This window comes from Schistocerca cancellata, chromosome 5 (genome assembly GCF_023864275.1).
Source record: "Schistocerca cancellata isolate TAMUIC-IGC-003103 chromosome 5, iqSchCanc2.1, whole genome shotgun sequence".
NCBI lineage: Eukaryota > Metazoa > Arthropoda > Insecta > Orthoptera > Acrididae > Schistocerca > Schistocerca cancellata.
Window position 1 is genome coordinate 206,644,138 of NC_064630.1, and position 15,058 is coordinate 206,659,195.

At 43.0% G+C, this 15,058-nt stretch overlaps 1 protein-coding gene across 1 annotated transcript in view; it reads right to left on the reverse strand.

Moving 5' to 3' along the window:
* The window catches only part of LOC126188450 (F-box/LRR-repeat protein 7-like), a gene marked incomplete at its 5' end in the record, with an annotated part of 260,344 nt that overhangs the window by 231,211 nt on the left and 14,075 nt on the right, over positions 1 to 15,058 (reverse strand). Inside the window, one exon of the mRNA XM_049930055.1 lies at positions 2,988 to 3,211. Within this exon, the coding sequence (XP_049786012.1) occupies positions 2,988 to 3,211 (224 nt within the window). The remainder of the gene's footprint in view (positions 1 to 2,987; positions 3,212 to 15,058) is intronic.

Sequence of the window (15,058 nt, forward strand, 5' to 3'; positions counted from 1 at the left end):
TTTTGATGGCTGGGGCGCGATGGTAGTTTCCCATCTCGAGTAACTCAACAGCATTTTAGAATGTTAGTAACACGGGTTGGTTGGTTACTGATACAAGTGAGGCAGCTGCGGGACTTAGGTACTGGAGTGTCGTCTGGGTTTTGACAGGACTGATCTGGAGGGAGAAGCTTCTCGAATTTGGTGGAGGGCGAGGAAGGTGAAGTCGTCGGCACAGGGTTACATCACCAGTTAGAGTTACATTCTCAGCAAGTACACCATAGAAGGTTGTATACATGGAAGAACCCTGGAGATACTAAAAGGTATCAGATAGATTATATAATGGTAAGACAGAGATTTAGGAACCAGGTTTTAAATTGTAAGACATTTCCAGGGGCAGATGTGGACTCTGACCACAATCTATTCGTTATGACCTGTAGATTAAAACTGAAGAAACTGCAAAAAGGTGGGAATTTAAGGAGAGCATAAGGGAACAATTGAAAGGAATGGGGGAAAGAAATACAGTAGAAGAAGAATGGGTAGCTCTGAGGGATGAAGTAGTAAAGGCAGCAGAGGATCAAGTAGGTAAAAAGAAGAGGGTTAGTAGAAATCCTTGGGTAAAGAAGAAATATTGAATTTAATTGATGAAAGGAGAAAATATAAAAATGCAGTAAATGAAGCAGGCAGAAAGGAATACAAACGTCTCAAAAATGAGATCGACAGGAAGTGCAAAATGGCTAAGCAGACGTGGCTAGAGGACAAATGTAAGGATGTAGAGGCTTATCTCACTAGGGGTAAGATAGATACTGCCTACAGGAAAATTAAAGAGACCTTTGGAGATAAGAGAACCACATGTATGAACATCAAGAGCCCAGATGGAAACCCAGTTCTAAGCAAAGAAGGGAAAGCAGAAAGGTGGAAGGAGTATATAGAGGGTCTATACAAGAGCGATGCACTTGAGGACAATATTATGGAAATGGAAGAGGATGTAGATGAAGATGAAATGGGAGATACGATACTGCGTGAAGAGTTTGACAGAGCACTGAAAGACCTGAGTCGAAACAAGGCCCCCGGAGTAGACAACATTCCATTGGAACTACTGACGGCCTTGGGAGAGCCAGTCCTGACAAAACTCTACCACCTGGTGAGCAAGATGTATGAAACAGGCGAAATAGGCTCAGACTTCAAGAAGAATATAATAATTCCAATCCCAAAGAAAGCAGGTGCTGACAGATGTGAAAATTATCGAACAATCAGTTTAATAAGCCACAGCTGCAAAGTACTAACACGAATTCTTTACAGACGAATGGAAAAACTAGTAGAAGCCGATCTCGGGGAAGATCAGTTTGGATTCCGTAGAAATACTGGAACACGTGAGGCAATACTGACCTTACGACTTATCTTAGAAGAAAGATTAAGGAAAGGCAAACCTACGTTTCTAGCATTTGTAGACTTAGAGAAAGCTTTTGATAATGTTGACTGGAATACTCTCTTTCAAATTCTAAAGGTGGCAGGGGTAAAATACAGGGAGCGAAAGGCTATTTACATCTTGTACAGAAACCAGATGGCAGTTATAAGAGTTGAGGGACATGAAAGGGAAGCAGTGGTTGGGAAGGGAGTAAGACAGGGTTGTAGCCTCTCCCCGATGTTATTCAATCTCTATATTGAGCAAGCAGTAACGGAAACAACAGAAAAATTTGGAGTAGGTATTAAAATCCATGGAGAAGAAATAAAAACTTTGAGGTTCGCCGATGACATTGTAATTCTGTCAGAGACAGCAAAGGACTTGGAGGAGCAGTTGAACGGAATGGATGGTGTCTTGAAGGGAGGATATAAGATGAACATCAACAAAAGCAAAACGAGCATAATGGAATGTAGTCGAATTAAGTCGGGTGATGCTGAGGGTATTAGATTAGGAAATGAGACACTTAAAGTAGTAAGGAGTTTTGCTATTTGGGGAGCAAAATAACTGATGATGGACGAAGTAGAGAGGATATAAAATGTAGACTGGCAATGGCAAGGAAGGCGTTTCTGAAGAAGAGAAATTTGTTAACATCGAGTATAGATTTAAGTGTCAGGAAGTCATTTCTGAAAGTATTTGTATGGAGTGTAGCCATGTATGGAAGTGAAACATGGACGGTAAATAGTTTGGACAAGAAGAGAATAGAAGCTTTTGAAATGTGGTGCTACAGAAGAATGCTGAAGATTAGATGGGTAGATCACATAACTAATGAGGAAGTATTGAATAGGATTGGGGAGAAGAGAAGTTTGTGGCACAACTTGACCAGAAGAAGGGATCGGTTGGTAGGACATGTTCTGAGGCATCAAGGGATCACCAATTTAGTATTGGAGGGCAGTGTGGAGGGTAAAAATCATAGGGGGAGACCACGAGATGAATAAACTAAGCAGATTCAGAAGGATGTAGGTTGCAGTAGGTACTGGGAGATGAAGAAGCTTGCACAGGATAGAGTAGCATGGAGAGCTGCATCAAACCAGTCTCAGGTCTGAAGACCACAACAACAACAACAACACCAAGTCCTTTCATCCATACATGTATTTTTTCATCATTACTAACTTTACGACAGGAGCGGGTATACAGTGTAAAAGCCATATTTCTATATACATAACTATGTCTAGACTGGGACTTAACATCTGTTCCACAATGCAAGGTCTTGTAGGCGATGACATCTCGGTCGGCGAATTATTCGAGTCCAGGTAGAGAGGAATTCTCACATCGGACAATAGCTAGAGTAAACCATCCACTTCCAGTACTCCCTGTGCCAGCATCAAGACTGAAATTAACTCGACATCCACGGAAAAATATGTGTCCATTCAATGTAACACTTTGTGCAGTTCCATTTGTGCCAAGTTTATTTTCGAGACTTATTATGTGTTTGTAGACAGGCATGCGGTGGCGGCGTTGACGATGCACACGTCGACGAGGCATAGTGCTTCAATGCTGCTGCAGATAGAGCTCACAGCGGCGCGCAGAGAGAGAGAGGTGTACGTACCTGCGGAGGACTGCCCGCAGCGCCTTGTCTGCGCAGACGCGGTCGCCGCGCAGGCGCACGACGCGCCACAGCTGCGGCTGCCACGCGAGCACGTTGAAGCGGCGGCAGACGCGCGCGCACGCGCTCAGCTCGACCGCGTCCAGCCACGAGAAGATGCGCACCACCGCCTCGTCCGGCAGCCGCTCCCACGGGTTGCGGCACGACGACGACGACGACGCCTTCGTCTGCAACAGTGTACCGCAACACTGACGCAAAGTCACTGGGAGGCAGCATCCGTTATGAGATTTTATATCGTGCTCAATAGTGCCGTCGTCATCATTTTGCTGCCCAAGTAGTGAAATTCCTCTGAGTTTCATTTCCCAGCCTAAGGCCTCCAGCATCACTTGACATAACTGGACTATACTTTTATAGGCCTTTATCTTAAAACACATACTCCTGTAGCATAGTGCGCAGCGTGGTAGCTTTCAAGATAGGGAGGATAAACGTATCTCATACTGGGCAGTCTAAGTTTTGATTTTAAGTGATTTCTATTCGCCTCAGAGAATGCAACCCCCAAAAAGATAAAATAGAACAACACACAGAGCAGAGATTGCACGATTTACACACGGCACACAGGACTTCTTTCCCTTGATTACCTTGACGAATGTGACGCCAGGATGGGCATGCAGACAAGTAACAAATAAATATTGCTGTTACTTACTCTTGTCCTATACCACTGCAGTGTCCTTAGTGGCATATTTACATATTGTTTTAAAATTTTGACCATACCTGTTATGTATTCAGTTGGAAAATGTTTTAATTGTGGTTTTAATGTTTTGACTAGAGCCATGTCGCTCAAATTTCCTGAAAAATGTTGACTAGATGAGAATATGACGCGCGCACTGAGGGCTTCACACAAACTTGATTACGTTTACAGAAAGTTCATCCGTTCTGGAAATCGATGATTTCGACGATTGTTTCCTGTTATCGACATTGATACTCGTATGATATCGGTCCGAGGAATTCCAAGACTTTCGAGAACGTTTTAATTCGAAGTCGGATAACACTTCATAATATACGAATTTTTCGTGTGATATAATTATAAGTCAACAATTTCCTTTTTTTATTTACTTGTGCTGTGAAATCTTTCTTCTTAGCAAATTTAATAGTCCTATGTCAAGGGTAAGTACCCTCTAGGTTTTAATGAGACAGGTTGCGAGTATCAAAACACGTGACATAAATGGCCGTATCTTTGGACTGCACTGAGTTACAAGCTGAACAGTGTTACATCACCAAATGATTACAGAAACAAGTAGCTTAACTGAGGAACGGACAGGCAATTTGATAACAGTTTTTTTTATGTGATATAATTACGAATTAACAGTTTGATGTTCTCTGCCTCGTGATGACTGGGTGTTGTGTACTGTCCTTAGGTTAGTTAGGTTTAAGTAGTTCTAAGTTCTAGGGGACTGATGACCATAGATGTTAAGTCCCATAGTGCTCAGAGCCATTTGAATAGTTTGATGATTTTTCATTTACAAGTACAGTGAAGCCTTCCTTCTTGCCAAATTTCGTGATTCTGGGTGAACAGGAAGTACCCTATAGTTGGTGATGAGTGAGTTTTGCGAGAGTCAAAGTATGTGGCATACATAGTCGAATCTTTTGATTGCTCTGACATAGAAGCTAATGTTTATTAAGCCACCAAAGGAGCATGACCTTAGTATGTGACATAAATTTCAACTTGATACGTCTACCCATTTCTGAGAAAAAGAGGTCTTAAAAGACGGACGGACAGACAGTCAAATATGAAATGACAAAAATATTTTGTTTCGAGTCATATAATTACAAATTAACTATTTTCGTATTTTTTTCTTTTGTTTTAGTTTGAAACTTTGCTTCTTGCCAAATTTCATGATTCTAGGTCTACGGGAAGTACCCTTTAGATTTTGATGACTGTATTATCGAGTGTCAAAATATGTGACATACATAGCCGTATCTTTAGCTTGCATTGACTTTTTTACGTCGCCAAGGGATCGTAACCTCAATATGCGATAAAATTGAGCCTGTATGTCCACCTGTTTCTGATAAAAAGGGTTTTGAACACTCGGACAGACAGACAGACGAACAGCAATATGAAGCCTGAAGAGATCCGTTTTTCCCGCTTGAGGCACGGAAGCCTAATAAAAATTAAGAAAAAGCAAACGAAGCTCCGCGTTCTGGCCCTAGTGGGCCAGTCGGGACCGACCGACTGCCCTGTCATGGGGTCGATGGGATCACTGAATGCGGTCTGGAGGGGCGTCGGTTCAGCAAGCTGCTCTCTCGACCGTTGTGGGCTCTCTCGACGTCGGATCCGCTACTTGTTACTCATTTAGTTCCTTAGCTAGGACCACGAGGCTGAGTGCTACCTGTTCCAATCCTCCCACCGAGGAAAAATCACTGGCAGTACCAGGAATCGAAGCCAGGTCCTCCGCACAGTAGCCGGACACACTGACTACTGAGCTAAAGAGGCGGACAAAAAATGGTTCAAATGGCTCTGAGTACTATGGGACTTAACAGCTATGGTCATCAGTCCCCTAGAACTTAGAACTACTTAAACCTAACTAACCTAAGGACAACACACAACACCCAGTCATCACGAGGCAGAGAAAATCCCTGACCCCGCCGGGAATCGAACCCGGGACCCCGAGCTCGGGAAGCGAGAACGCTACCGCGAGACCACGAGCTGCGGACAGAGGCGGACAAACTGTGAAAAATGGGGCCACTTACTAGGCGGTATAAACGATATGGAAAAGAAACAAAAGCATTTATCATATGAGCTCTTTCCCATACACAACTCATTACGTCAAACTCACCTTACTATAATTTCCCACCTGCCAATGATTTCCAAATACTACAACCAGAAAATTTTTCATAGGATATTCTGGAATAATGCTGCTATCTAAATTGATGATCCCTTGATGCCTCACGATGTGTCCTACGAACCGATCCCTCTCTTTAGTCATGTTGTGCCACAGAGTTTTTGTCTCCCCAGTTCTATTCAGTACTGCCTCATTAGTTACGACATCTGTGCAAATATGCTGAAACTGCAATGTGAAGAATGTTTTTGTCGTGATCTTCAGTCCAAAGACTGGTTTGATGCAGCTCTCCATGCTAATCTATCCTGTGAAAGCCTCTTCATCTACGAGTAACTGCTGCAGCCTGCATTCTTCTAAATCTCCTACAGTATTCAGCTCTTGGTCTCCCTCTACGATTTTTATCCAACGCGCTTCCCTTCATTATCTAAATTGATGATCCCTTGATGCCTCACGATGTGTCCTACGAACCGATCCCTCTCTTTAGTCATGTTGTGCCACAGAGTTTTTGTCTCCCCAGTTCTATTCAGTACTGCCTCATTAGTTACGTGATCTACCAGTAAAATCTTCAACATTCTTCTGTAGCTCCGCAATTCAAAAGCTTTTATTCTCTCCTTGCCTTAACTACACTCCTGGAAATGGAAAAAAGAACACATTGACACCGGTGTGTCAGACCCACCATACTTGCTCCGGACACTGCGAGAGGGCTGTACAAGCAATGATCACACGCACGGCACAGCGGACACACCAGGAACCGCGGTGTTGGCCGTCGAATGGCGCTAGCTGCGCAGCATTTGTGCACCGCCGCCGTCAGTGTCAGCCAGTTTGCCGTGGCATACGGAGCTCCATCGCAGTCTTTAACACTGGTAGCATGCCGCGACAGCGTGGACGTGAACCGTATGAGCAGTTGACGGACTTTGAGCGAGGGCGTATAGTGGGCATGCGGGAGGCCGGGTGGACGTACCGCCGAATTGCTCAACACGTGGGGCGTGAGGTCTCCACAGTACATCGATGTTGTCGCCAGTGGTCGGCGGAAGGTGCACGTGCCGGTCGACCTGGGACCGGACCGCAGCGACGCACGGATGCACGCCAAGACCGTAGGATCCTACGCAGTGCCGTAGGGGACCGCACCGCCACTTCCCAGCAAATTAGGGACACTGTTGCTCCTGGGGTATCGGCGAGGACCATTCGCAACCGTCTCCATGAAGCTGGGCTACGCTCCCGCACACCGTTAGGCCGTCTTCCGCTCACGCCCCAACATCGTGCAGCCCGCCTCCAGTGGTGTCGCGACAGGCGTGAATGGAGGGACGAATGGAGACGTGTCGTCTTCAGCGATGAGAGTCGCTTCTGCCTTGGTGCCAATGATGGTCGTATGCGTGTTTGGCGCCGTGCAGGTGAGCGCCACAATCAGGACTGCATACGACCGAGGCACACAGGGCCAACACCCGGCATCATGGTGTGGGGAGCGATCTCCTACACTGGCCGTACACCACTGGTGATCGTCGAGGGGACACTGAATAGCGCACGGTACATCCAAACCGTCATCGAACCCATCGTTCTACCATTCCTAGACCGGCAAGGGAACTTGCTGTTCCAACAGGACAATGCACGTCCGCATGTATCCCGTGCCACCCAACGTGCTCTAGAAGGTGTAAGTCAACTACCCTGGCCAGCAAGATCTCCGGATCTGTCCCCCATTGAGCATGTTTGGGACTGGATGAAGCGTCGTCTCACGCGGTCTGCACGTCCAGCACGAACGCTGGTCCAACTGAGGCGCCAGGTGGAAATGGCATGGCAAGCCTTTCCACAGGACTACATCCAGCATCTCTACGATCGTCTCCATGGGAGAATAGCAGCCTGCATTGCTGCGAAAGGTGGATATACACTGTACTAGTGCCGACATTGTGCATGCTCTGTTGCCTGTGTCTATGTGCCTGTGGTTCTGTCAGTGTGATCATGTGATGTATCTGACCCCAGGAATGTGTCAATAAAGTTTCCCCTTCTTGGGACAATGAATTCACGGTGTTCTTATTTCAATTTCCAGGAGTGTATTTGTCGTTCATGTTTCACTTCCATACATGGCCACACTTCATACAAATACTTTCTTGAAAGACTTCCTGACATTTAAATCTACACTCGATGTTAACAACTGTCTCTTCTTCAGAAACGCTTTTGTTGCCATTACCGGTCTACATATTATATTCTCTCTACTTCGACCATCATCAGTTATTTTGCTGTCCAGTCGGCTTCTATCAGTTTTTTCACTCCTCTGTAAAGAATTGTGCCAGTATTTTGCAACCACGACTTATTAAAATGATATTTCGGTAATTTTTTACTTGTTAGCCACTGCTTTCTTTGGAATTGGAATTGTTACATTCTTCTTGAAGTGTGAGGGTATTTCGTCTGTCTTACACTCCAGGTGGAAGAGTTCTGTCATGGCTGGCTCCGCTAAGGCTATCAGTAGTTATGACTTCAAAGGCCTGTCACATTCTTCTCGCAGTATCATATCTTACATCTCACCTTCGTCTACATCCTCTTCTGCTTCTATAAAATTGCCTTCAAGTTCATCTCCCTTGTACAGACCTCCTATATACTCCCCCCACCTTTCAGCTTTCCCTTCTTTGCTAATTACTGGTTTGCCGTTTGAGGTCTTGATATATTCATTCAGGTGCTTCTCTTTTCTGAAAAAAATCTCTTTAATTTTCCAGTAGGCGGTATGTGTTTTCCCCCTAATGAAATATGCTTCTAAATCCTTTCATTTGTCCTCTAGACACTCCCGCTTAACCACTTCGCCCTTTTCATCTACCTCAGTTTTTAGAAGTTTGTATTCTCTTTCGCCCTCTTCATTTGTTGCATTTTTATATTTTCTCCATTCATCAATTAAATTCAAAACTTCCCGTATTATCGCAGGATTTCTACTAGGCCTTGTCTTTTTATCTATTTGATCTTCCGCTGCCTTCACTGTTTTACCTCTTAAACTACCTATTCGTCTTCTTCTGTATTCCTTTCCCCGGTTCTAGTAAACCTTTGCCTAATGTTCCCCCTGAAACCCTCAAAACCCTCCGGTTCTTTCAGCTTATCCATGTCCCATCCCCTTAATTTCCTACTTTTTCGCAATTTTTTCTGTTTTAATTTACAGTTTACAACCAATAAATTGTAGACACAGTCCACATCTGCCCCTGCAAATCTATTAAAATTTAAAATCTTGTTCCGAAATCTCCGTCTTACCATTATATAATCAATCTGAAAGCTTCCGGTGCCTCTAGGTCTCTTCCATTTATACAAACTTCGTTCATGATTCTTAAACCTAGAGTTAACGATGATTAAATTAGTGTCTGTGCAAAATTATACCAGGCGGCTTCCTCTTTCATTTCTTTCCCCTAATCCATATTCACCTACTATTTTTCCTTCTTAATTTTTCTACTATCGAATCCCAGTCCCTCTTAAGTGTCTGAATAATTTCTTTTATCCCATCATTCATTTCTTCCATCTCTTTATCATTTGCGGAGGTAGTTGGCAAATAAACTTGTACTACTGTGATAAGTGTGGGCGTCGTGTCTGTCTTGCCTAAGATAATGCCTTCACTATGCTTTTCATAGTAGCTTACCCGCATTCATATTTCCTTATTCATTATTACAGCCACTCTTGCATTACCCCTATGTAACACTCTGTTTATAACTCCGTAATCACCTGACCAAAGTCCAGTTCCTTCTGCCACCGACCTTTACTAATTCCCACTACATTTAACTTCAACCTACTCACTTGCCTTTCTAAACTTTCTAACCTACATGCCCCCCGATTAAGGTCTCTGATATTCCACGGTCCGACCTCTAGAACGCCACTTTTATGACGACATCCTCCTGAGTAGTCGAGTAGTACCCCCCCCCCCCCCCCCAGAAATTCGAATAGGGAACTATTTTAACTCCGAAATATTTTACGATTTTACTCAAGAGGACACCGTCATCATTTAACCATGCAGTAGAGCTGCATACCTTCGGCAAAAATTACCACTCTAGCTTCCTGTTGCTTTCAGCCGTTCGCTGTCAGTGATCAATCATCCAGACTGTTGCCTCTGAAACTGCTCAAAAGGCCACTGCCCCTCTTCAGGAACCAATCAACATATACCCCTCCGTTGTGGTTGCGGCGAGACATGCAAGCCACCCCACCGCCGGTAAGGTCCATGATTCATGGGCTAGCAGCCAACAGCTTCATCATTATCGAAGTGAAATCCTCGAAGGTATTCTTTAAGTTTCGGAAACCGATGAACCCGAATCCCACCGACAAAACTTCGGAATTTGTTTATGGATACTTAGTGGGGTTATTGCACAACTGTAAGTCGCTACCGATAAAACATAACAGATGTAATCTTAAGTGGTTTATTCATTCTAGAGGCGTACGTGGGAGGAAGATATGTTTTCCTGACTAGTTGCAACGTAAGCTCACGGAATTTTTAGGAATAAGCTTCGCCGTGGTGCAAATCTCCTCTCTTGTAGCGTCTGCGTGTTGGATTAGTCTGTTGAAACCCTCCGCAACGCTTTCGTGCTTACTAAACGATCCCGTGACGACATCTATCGTTCGTCTCTCTCTCTCTCTTCCTCAGAGTGGAACAATACTCAGGAACCTCTCGAACGGCTGTTTTCCCAGAAACTTCTTTTGTGGGTGAATTACTTTGCTTTGAGATTATTGCGATTCATGACAGTCTGTCATCAGCTTTTCGGACACTGAGGTAATTATACTTTAGGTATTTTGTGTTTGTTATTATTTACAGAGTTTTATCGCCAATAGTGAAATAGAAAATAATAGAGCTCTTTGTCTTTCGAAACCCAATACGTTACTTTTATTTATGTCTAGAGTCAGCTGATGGTACTTGCACGAAAAAAAAAAGTTTAAATGTGTGTGAAATCTTATGGGACTTAACTGCTAAGGTCATCAGCCCCTAAGCTTACACACTACTTAACCTAAATTATCCTAAGGACAATCACACACACCCATGCCCGAGGGAGGACTCAAACCTTCACCGGGACCAGCCGCACAGTCCATGACTGCAGCGTCTTAGAACGCTCGGCTAATCCCGCGCGGCGGTACTTACACCAATGTATGACATATTAGTCTCGTCTCTTTTGTGTGAAGGTAGTATTTGTCACGTAATATTCATTACATCAAGAATGGTAATAAAGTGTGTTTTATTTTAAAAAAAAGCTTTAAGGATTTCACTTAAAAATTCGGAAACACTACATTTCATCACGCCGTCGTATGTCTGACCTTCATTACAATATTAATTACAATAAAACGATACTGGTGTTATGACACATCAGTTTTATTGTGATTAAAGTACACTTTTCCTATAGCATTTTCGGGGACAGAACCATGTGGAATGGACTTCACTCATGTTTAAGAAGTCAGCTGGGTAAATATTAAAGTAATGAAGTTATGCTATCGAGAGCTGAACATTATAACCAGTGTTTGCTAGATGCGTAATATCTTCCACCGACTGTCTCGACGAAGAATGAAATGACGACGTCGAGTGCAACCAATGAAAGAGATGATGATGATTCCAACAACACTTATTCCTCGAGCTTACCGAGTCGTCCTGTTGTGGTACTGACCAACGTTACCTTCATCATCCTGAGGCATTTTTTAGTAAGTACATGACCATCACGAAAAGCACTTGCAATAATGCCTGTTACGTTGGCCAATATCACAGTATTATGAAGCGGACGCATGCCGATAGAAATGCTACTGCAGCTGATAACGACGGTCTTACTCTACATTGGAAGTTTCTCAGTCGAACGGTCCCATAATTTTACTAGGATTAAGGAAAGTACCACACGTGAGACCCTGGTGTCATTCGGAGAAACGCAGGAAGCACATAAACAAGGCCAGATCAAAAACAGAAACATAGTCTTGCCATACTATTTCTATTCTGTACAGAGTTCCTCTTACACATTGGTGACTTTCATGTATAATTTTTCATTTATTCGTACACTTTATTAAAGATTTTATTTAGTTTTTTGTTAATTCTTTTGTTCTTTCGTTTATAAATTTTGTACTCGGAATTATGGAGACTGTGTACTGACTCGTTCTATGGTAAAGTCTCCAGCTTGCATGTTCGACGCAACCTGATATATAGTCATATTTTATCGCTACGCTGTTTTCCACTCCACAAAAAAGAAAATCATTCTCATTTAAAAGGGGAAGCTTCAACAGAGAATGATATTTTTGTCGCATGACATTTGTAGCAGTGGCTCATTGACATCTTCACACAGCCAATTGGGAACGGAAATAAAAGAATATTAGGTGACTTTCCAGTACGGAATGAGTTCCTCAAATTTCTCAGATTCTACCACAGGCTGCTGAATAAAGAAATCGACTGAACACATCACATTCACAGAGCAACATCAAACTTTTTTGGTATCGGCCACGTTCCGTATTACAATATAAATTTTGGGATAACTGGAGTATAAGATTGTCTGATTCAGTTTTGTGGGTCATATATTAGTGGTAGAGTCGTCCTTTATAAAGTAACATTTACAGGCGTATTTTTGACATGAGTAGCAGCATTTAAAAAACGTTCTTTTTTCCGGGTCATCGCGCCAAAAACCTGGTAAAGATAAGACATCTACCAAAATGAAAATAACATAAGAACGGCCATAAACTTAGCGGAAAACGAAATTACCACAAGTGCCGACTATCAAACGGGCCTTATAGAGGGAGTGGGTTACATAAAAGTTTTATGGCACGCCGATGACTCCATTTTATTATCAGACCATAGATTTAATCCTGTGGTTTTTATTTCCGTCAAGCGGAATTGTATGCTTGAAATACGATTATCTCTGCAATCAAGGCTAAAGGAACGGCACTATTACAGTCCCAAAAAATCCCGTAATTTGGTGGTTTATAATGCCATGACTGAGAAGAACCCAGAAGTAATATTGGGATAATTGGACGTAGCCACGTGGCGCTAGCTACGAATGTTAGAATAAGGGAAGCCAACGTAGTTCGCTTTTCAGTATGACAAAACCAAGTACTGGGACTGTAAAAGGCATAGATTTATGTCACAGAAACAGCTGTCAGTTCGGATAAAAGAGACACTGCAGCTACAGACATGTGATGAGCTGCATTTACGCGCTAGTGCTTGGACAGGTGGGCCGTATTCTTTTCTTGATCCTGTAATGGCCGTTACGAGCCGAAAGCGAATTTTTTGATGGAATGCAGTTCTTCGGCTTCACAAGTAATCACACTAGCTTTATTAGACTAGTAAGTAAGAAGACGCTGGAAAAACAGAAAGCGCTAGGACTCCAAGAGTCGTAATTGGCCGCCCCAAAGTAAGAAACTATTGAAACTTTAGAATGTTTCTGAATAATACCTGAACATAAAATTTTCGTCAAAACGTTCAACACCGATTTCTATGATAGAAATTTCTTTGTAAATAATTACTACCATGAAACAACATGGCTCATTTATTTATCACACTTGTATTTTTGAGTACAATGATTTATAATTATGGATTACATTTCAAAATTGTAGACATATGGGATTCACCACGAAAAATCGTAAACGTTCTGGCGCACGACGACCTCAAAGTTGAATCTAACTGCAGAATAAGAAAAATAAAAACTCTCAGCAGCTTTCGGTGGTTATTGTCTACAGCGAAAGTCCAATATCAAATCATTTTAATGTCTCCTGCATCGAAAAATACATTCTCACCATTTAAATGCTATACAAGTGAAGACGATAGCTTTGATCTTCTCACGATATCCGAACAGACTCCATCCCAGATTCCTCATGCGCAATGGAAGATGCAGGGTCGGTGACCCCTCCCCCCCCCCCCCACCCACCACACACACACACACACACACACACACACACACACTGCTGAAAGAATTTCGTCGTTACATCTAATCCAAGAGTTAGTAAACGTTTTTGTAAGCAGTCCACCTTGCGCGTAAGAGACGGCTTTTACAAAATATCGTATACATGCGCAATAACTCTTTGTCTTAAATTTTGAACGCTAACCCCTGAGGATGTGACTTTACATTCGACCTGGACGCACCATTCACTGCAACCATTTTAGAATTTTATCCAATCCAAAAAGTTTTTATCTTTTTATTGGCATGGCATGAAATTTGGAACATGTAAGAATATAACTATTATTGAAACTAAGGCTTACTTTTAATGTATCGAATTGTAGAGTTTTCAGAATCATGATCTCACTGTATCATTGGGCATAAAATGTTTAAACACAACCGACCTTTACTTCTTTATCATTTGACGTTGCTCCACAGCAACACAATTTAAGATATATATTTTTTCTGTACTTATAATGTACACAATCGTAATTTTTGGCGTCTATTATGTACATATTTAAATAAGGTGATTACAAACAGCCTGAAAATCTTGTAAGGGTGCTGCTGAGGAGACTGTGCTGAGAAATAAAGATTAAGAAAAAAATTCCGTACACTGCACCGTTTCCACATTATTTAGCACTGCAGTTGATCAATCAGGTCGTCGTGCGCAAATTCAAGCAACTGCGCGCGCTAAAATGCGGTAATGCACGGACTTCTGTGGGTCCGTGAGTAATCATTTGTTGAAATGCTCATTAACAGTTACAATATTCCTTTTTTGGAAGTGATAGATTTAAGATAGGTGAGCAAAAGCTACGTTTTTTCTTTTTCAGGAAACCAAACGAAGAACACGTTTGGCGACACCACCTCTGGTAGGATGTTTGAGTTTGGCGAGTTGCGAACTTACTGGCAAACATTAATGGTAAATAACTAGGAAACGGTGCAAAGCATGGAATGTTTGTCTTAACAATTACTTCTGATCACAAACTCCCCTACAACACGCTTACAAGCTTTTCAGACTGTTTCCGACCACACTGTACATCCAGTATAATATGCATTGGACCCTGCAGTTTCAGATCCAGACCCGCTTGGGTAGCCGCGCGCTCTAGTGCGCGGGACTTCCGGGATTCGGGGAGAAGCGCCAGCCTGGATTGCATCCCCCCATCCGGCGTGTTAACGACAAGGCCTCGGGTGCTGACGAGCCTTGATGTGGTGGTTAAGTGGTTCTCCACATCCGACTAGGTGAATACCGGTGTGGTACCCACGTCTCAACTCAGTTACTGTTCGCCAACACCTTCTCGCACTCTCACTGAGTAACACTAAATGCAAACAGATAGGATGCACAAATACCCCCCCCCCCCCTGGGAGGTGAGGGGCAGGTGTGTCTACCGTTAAC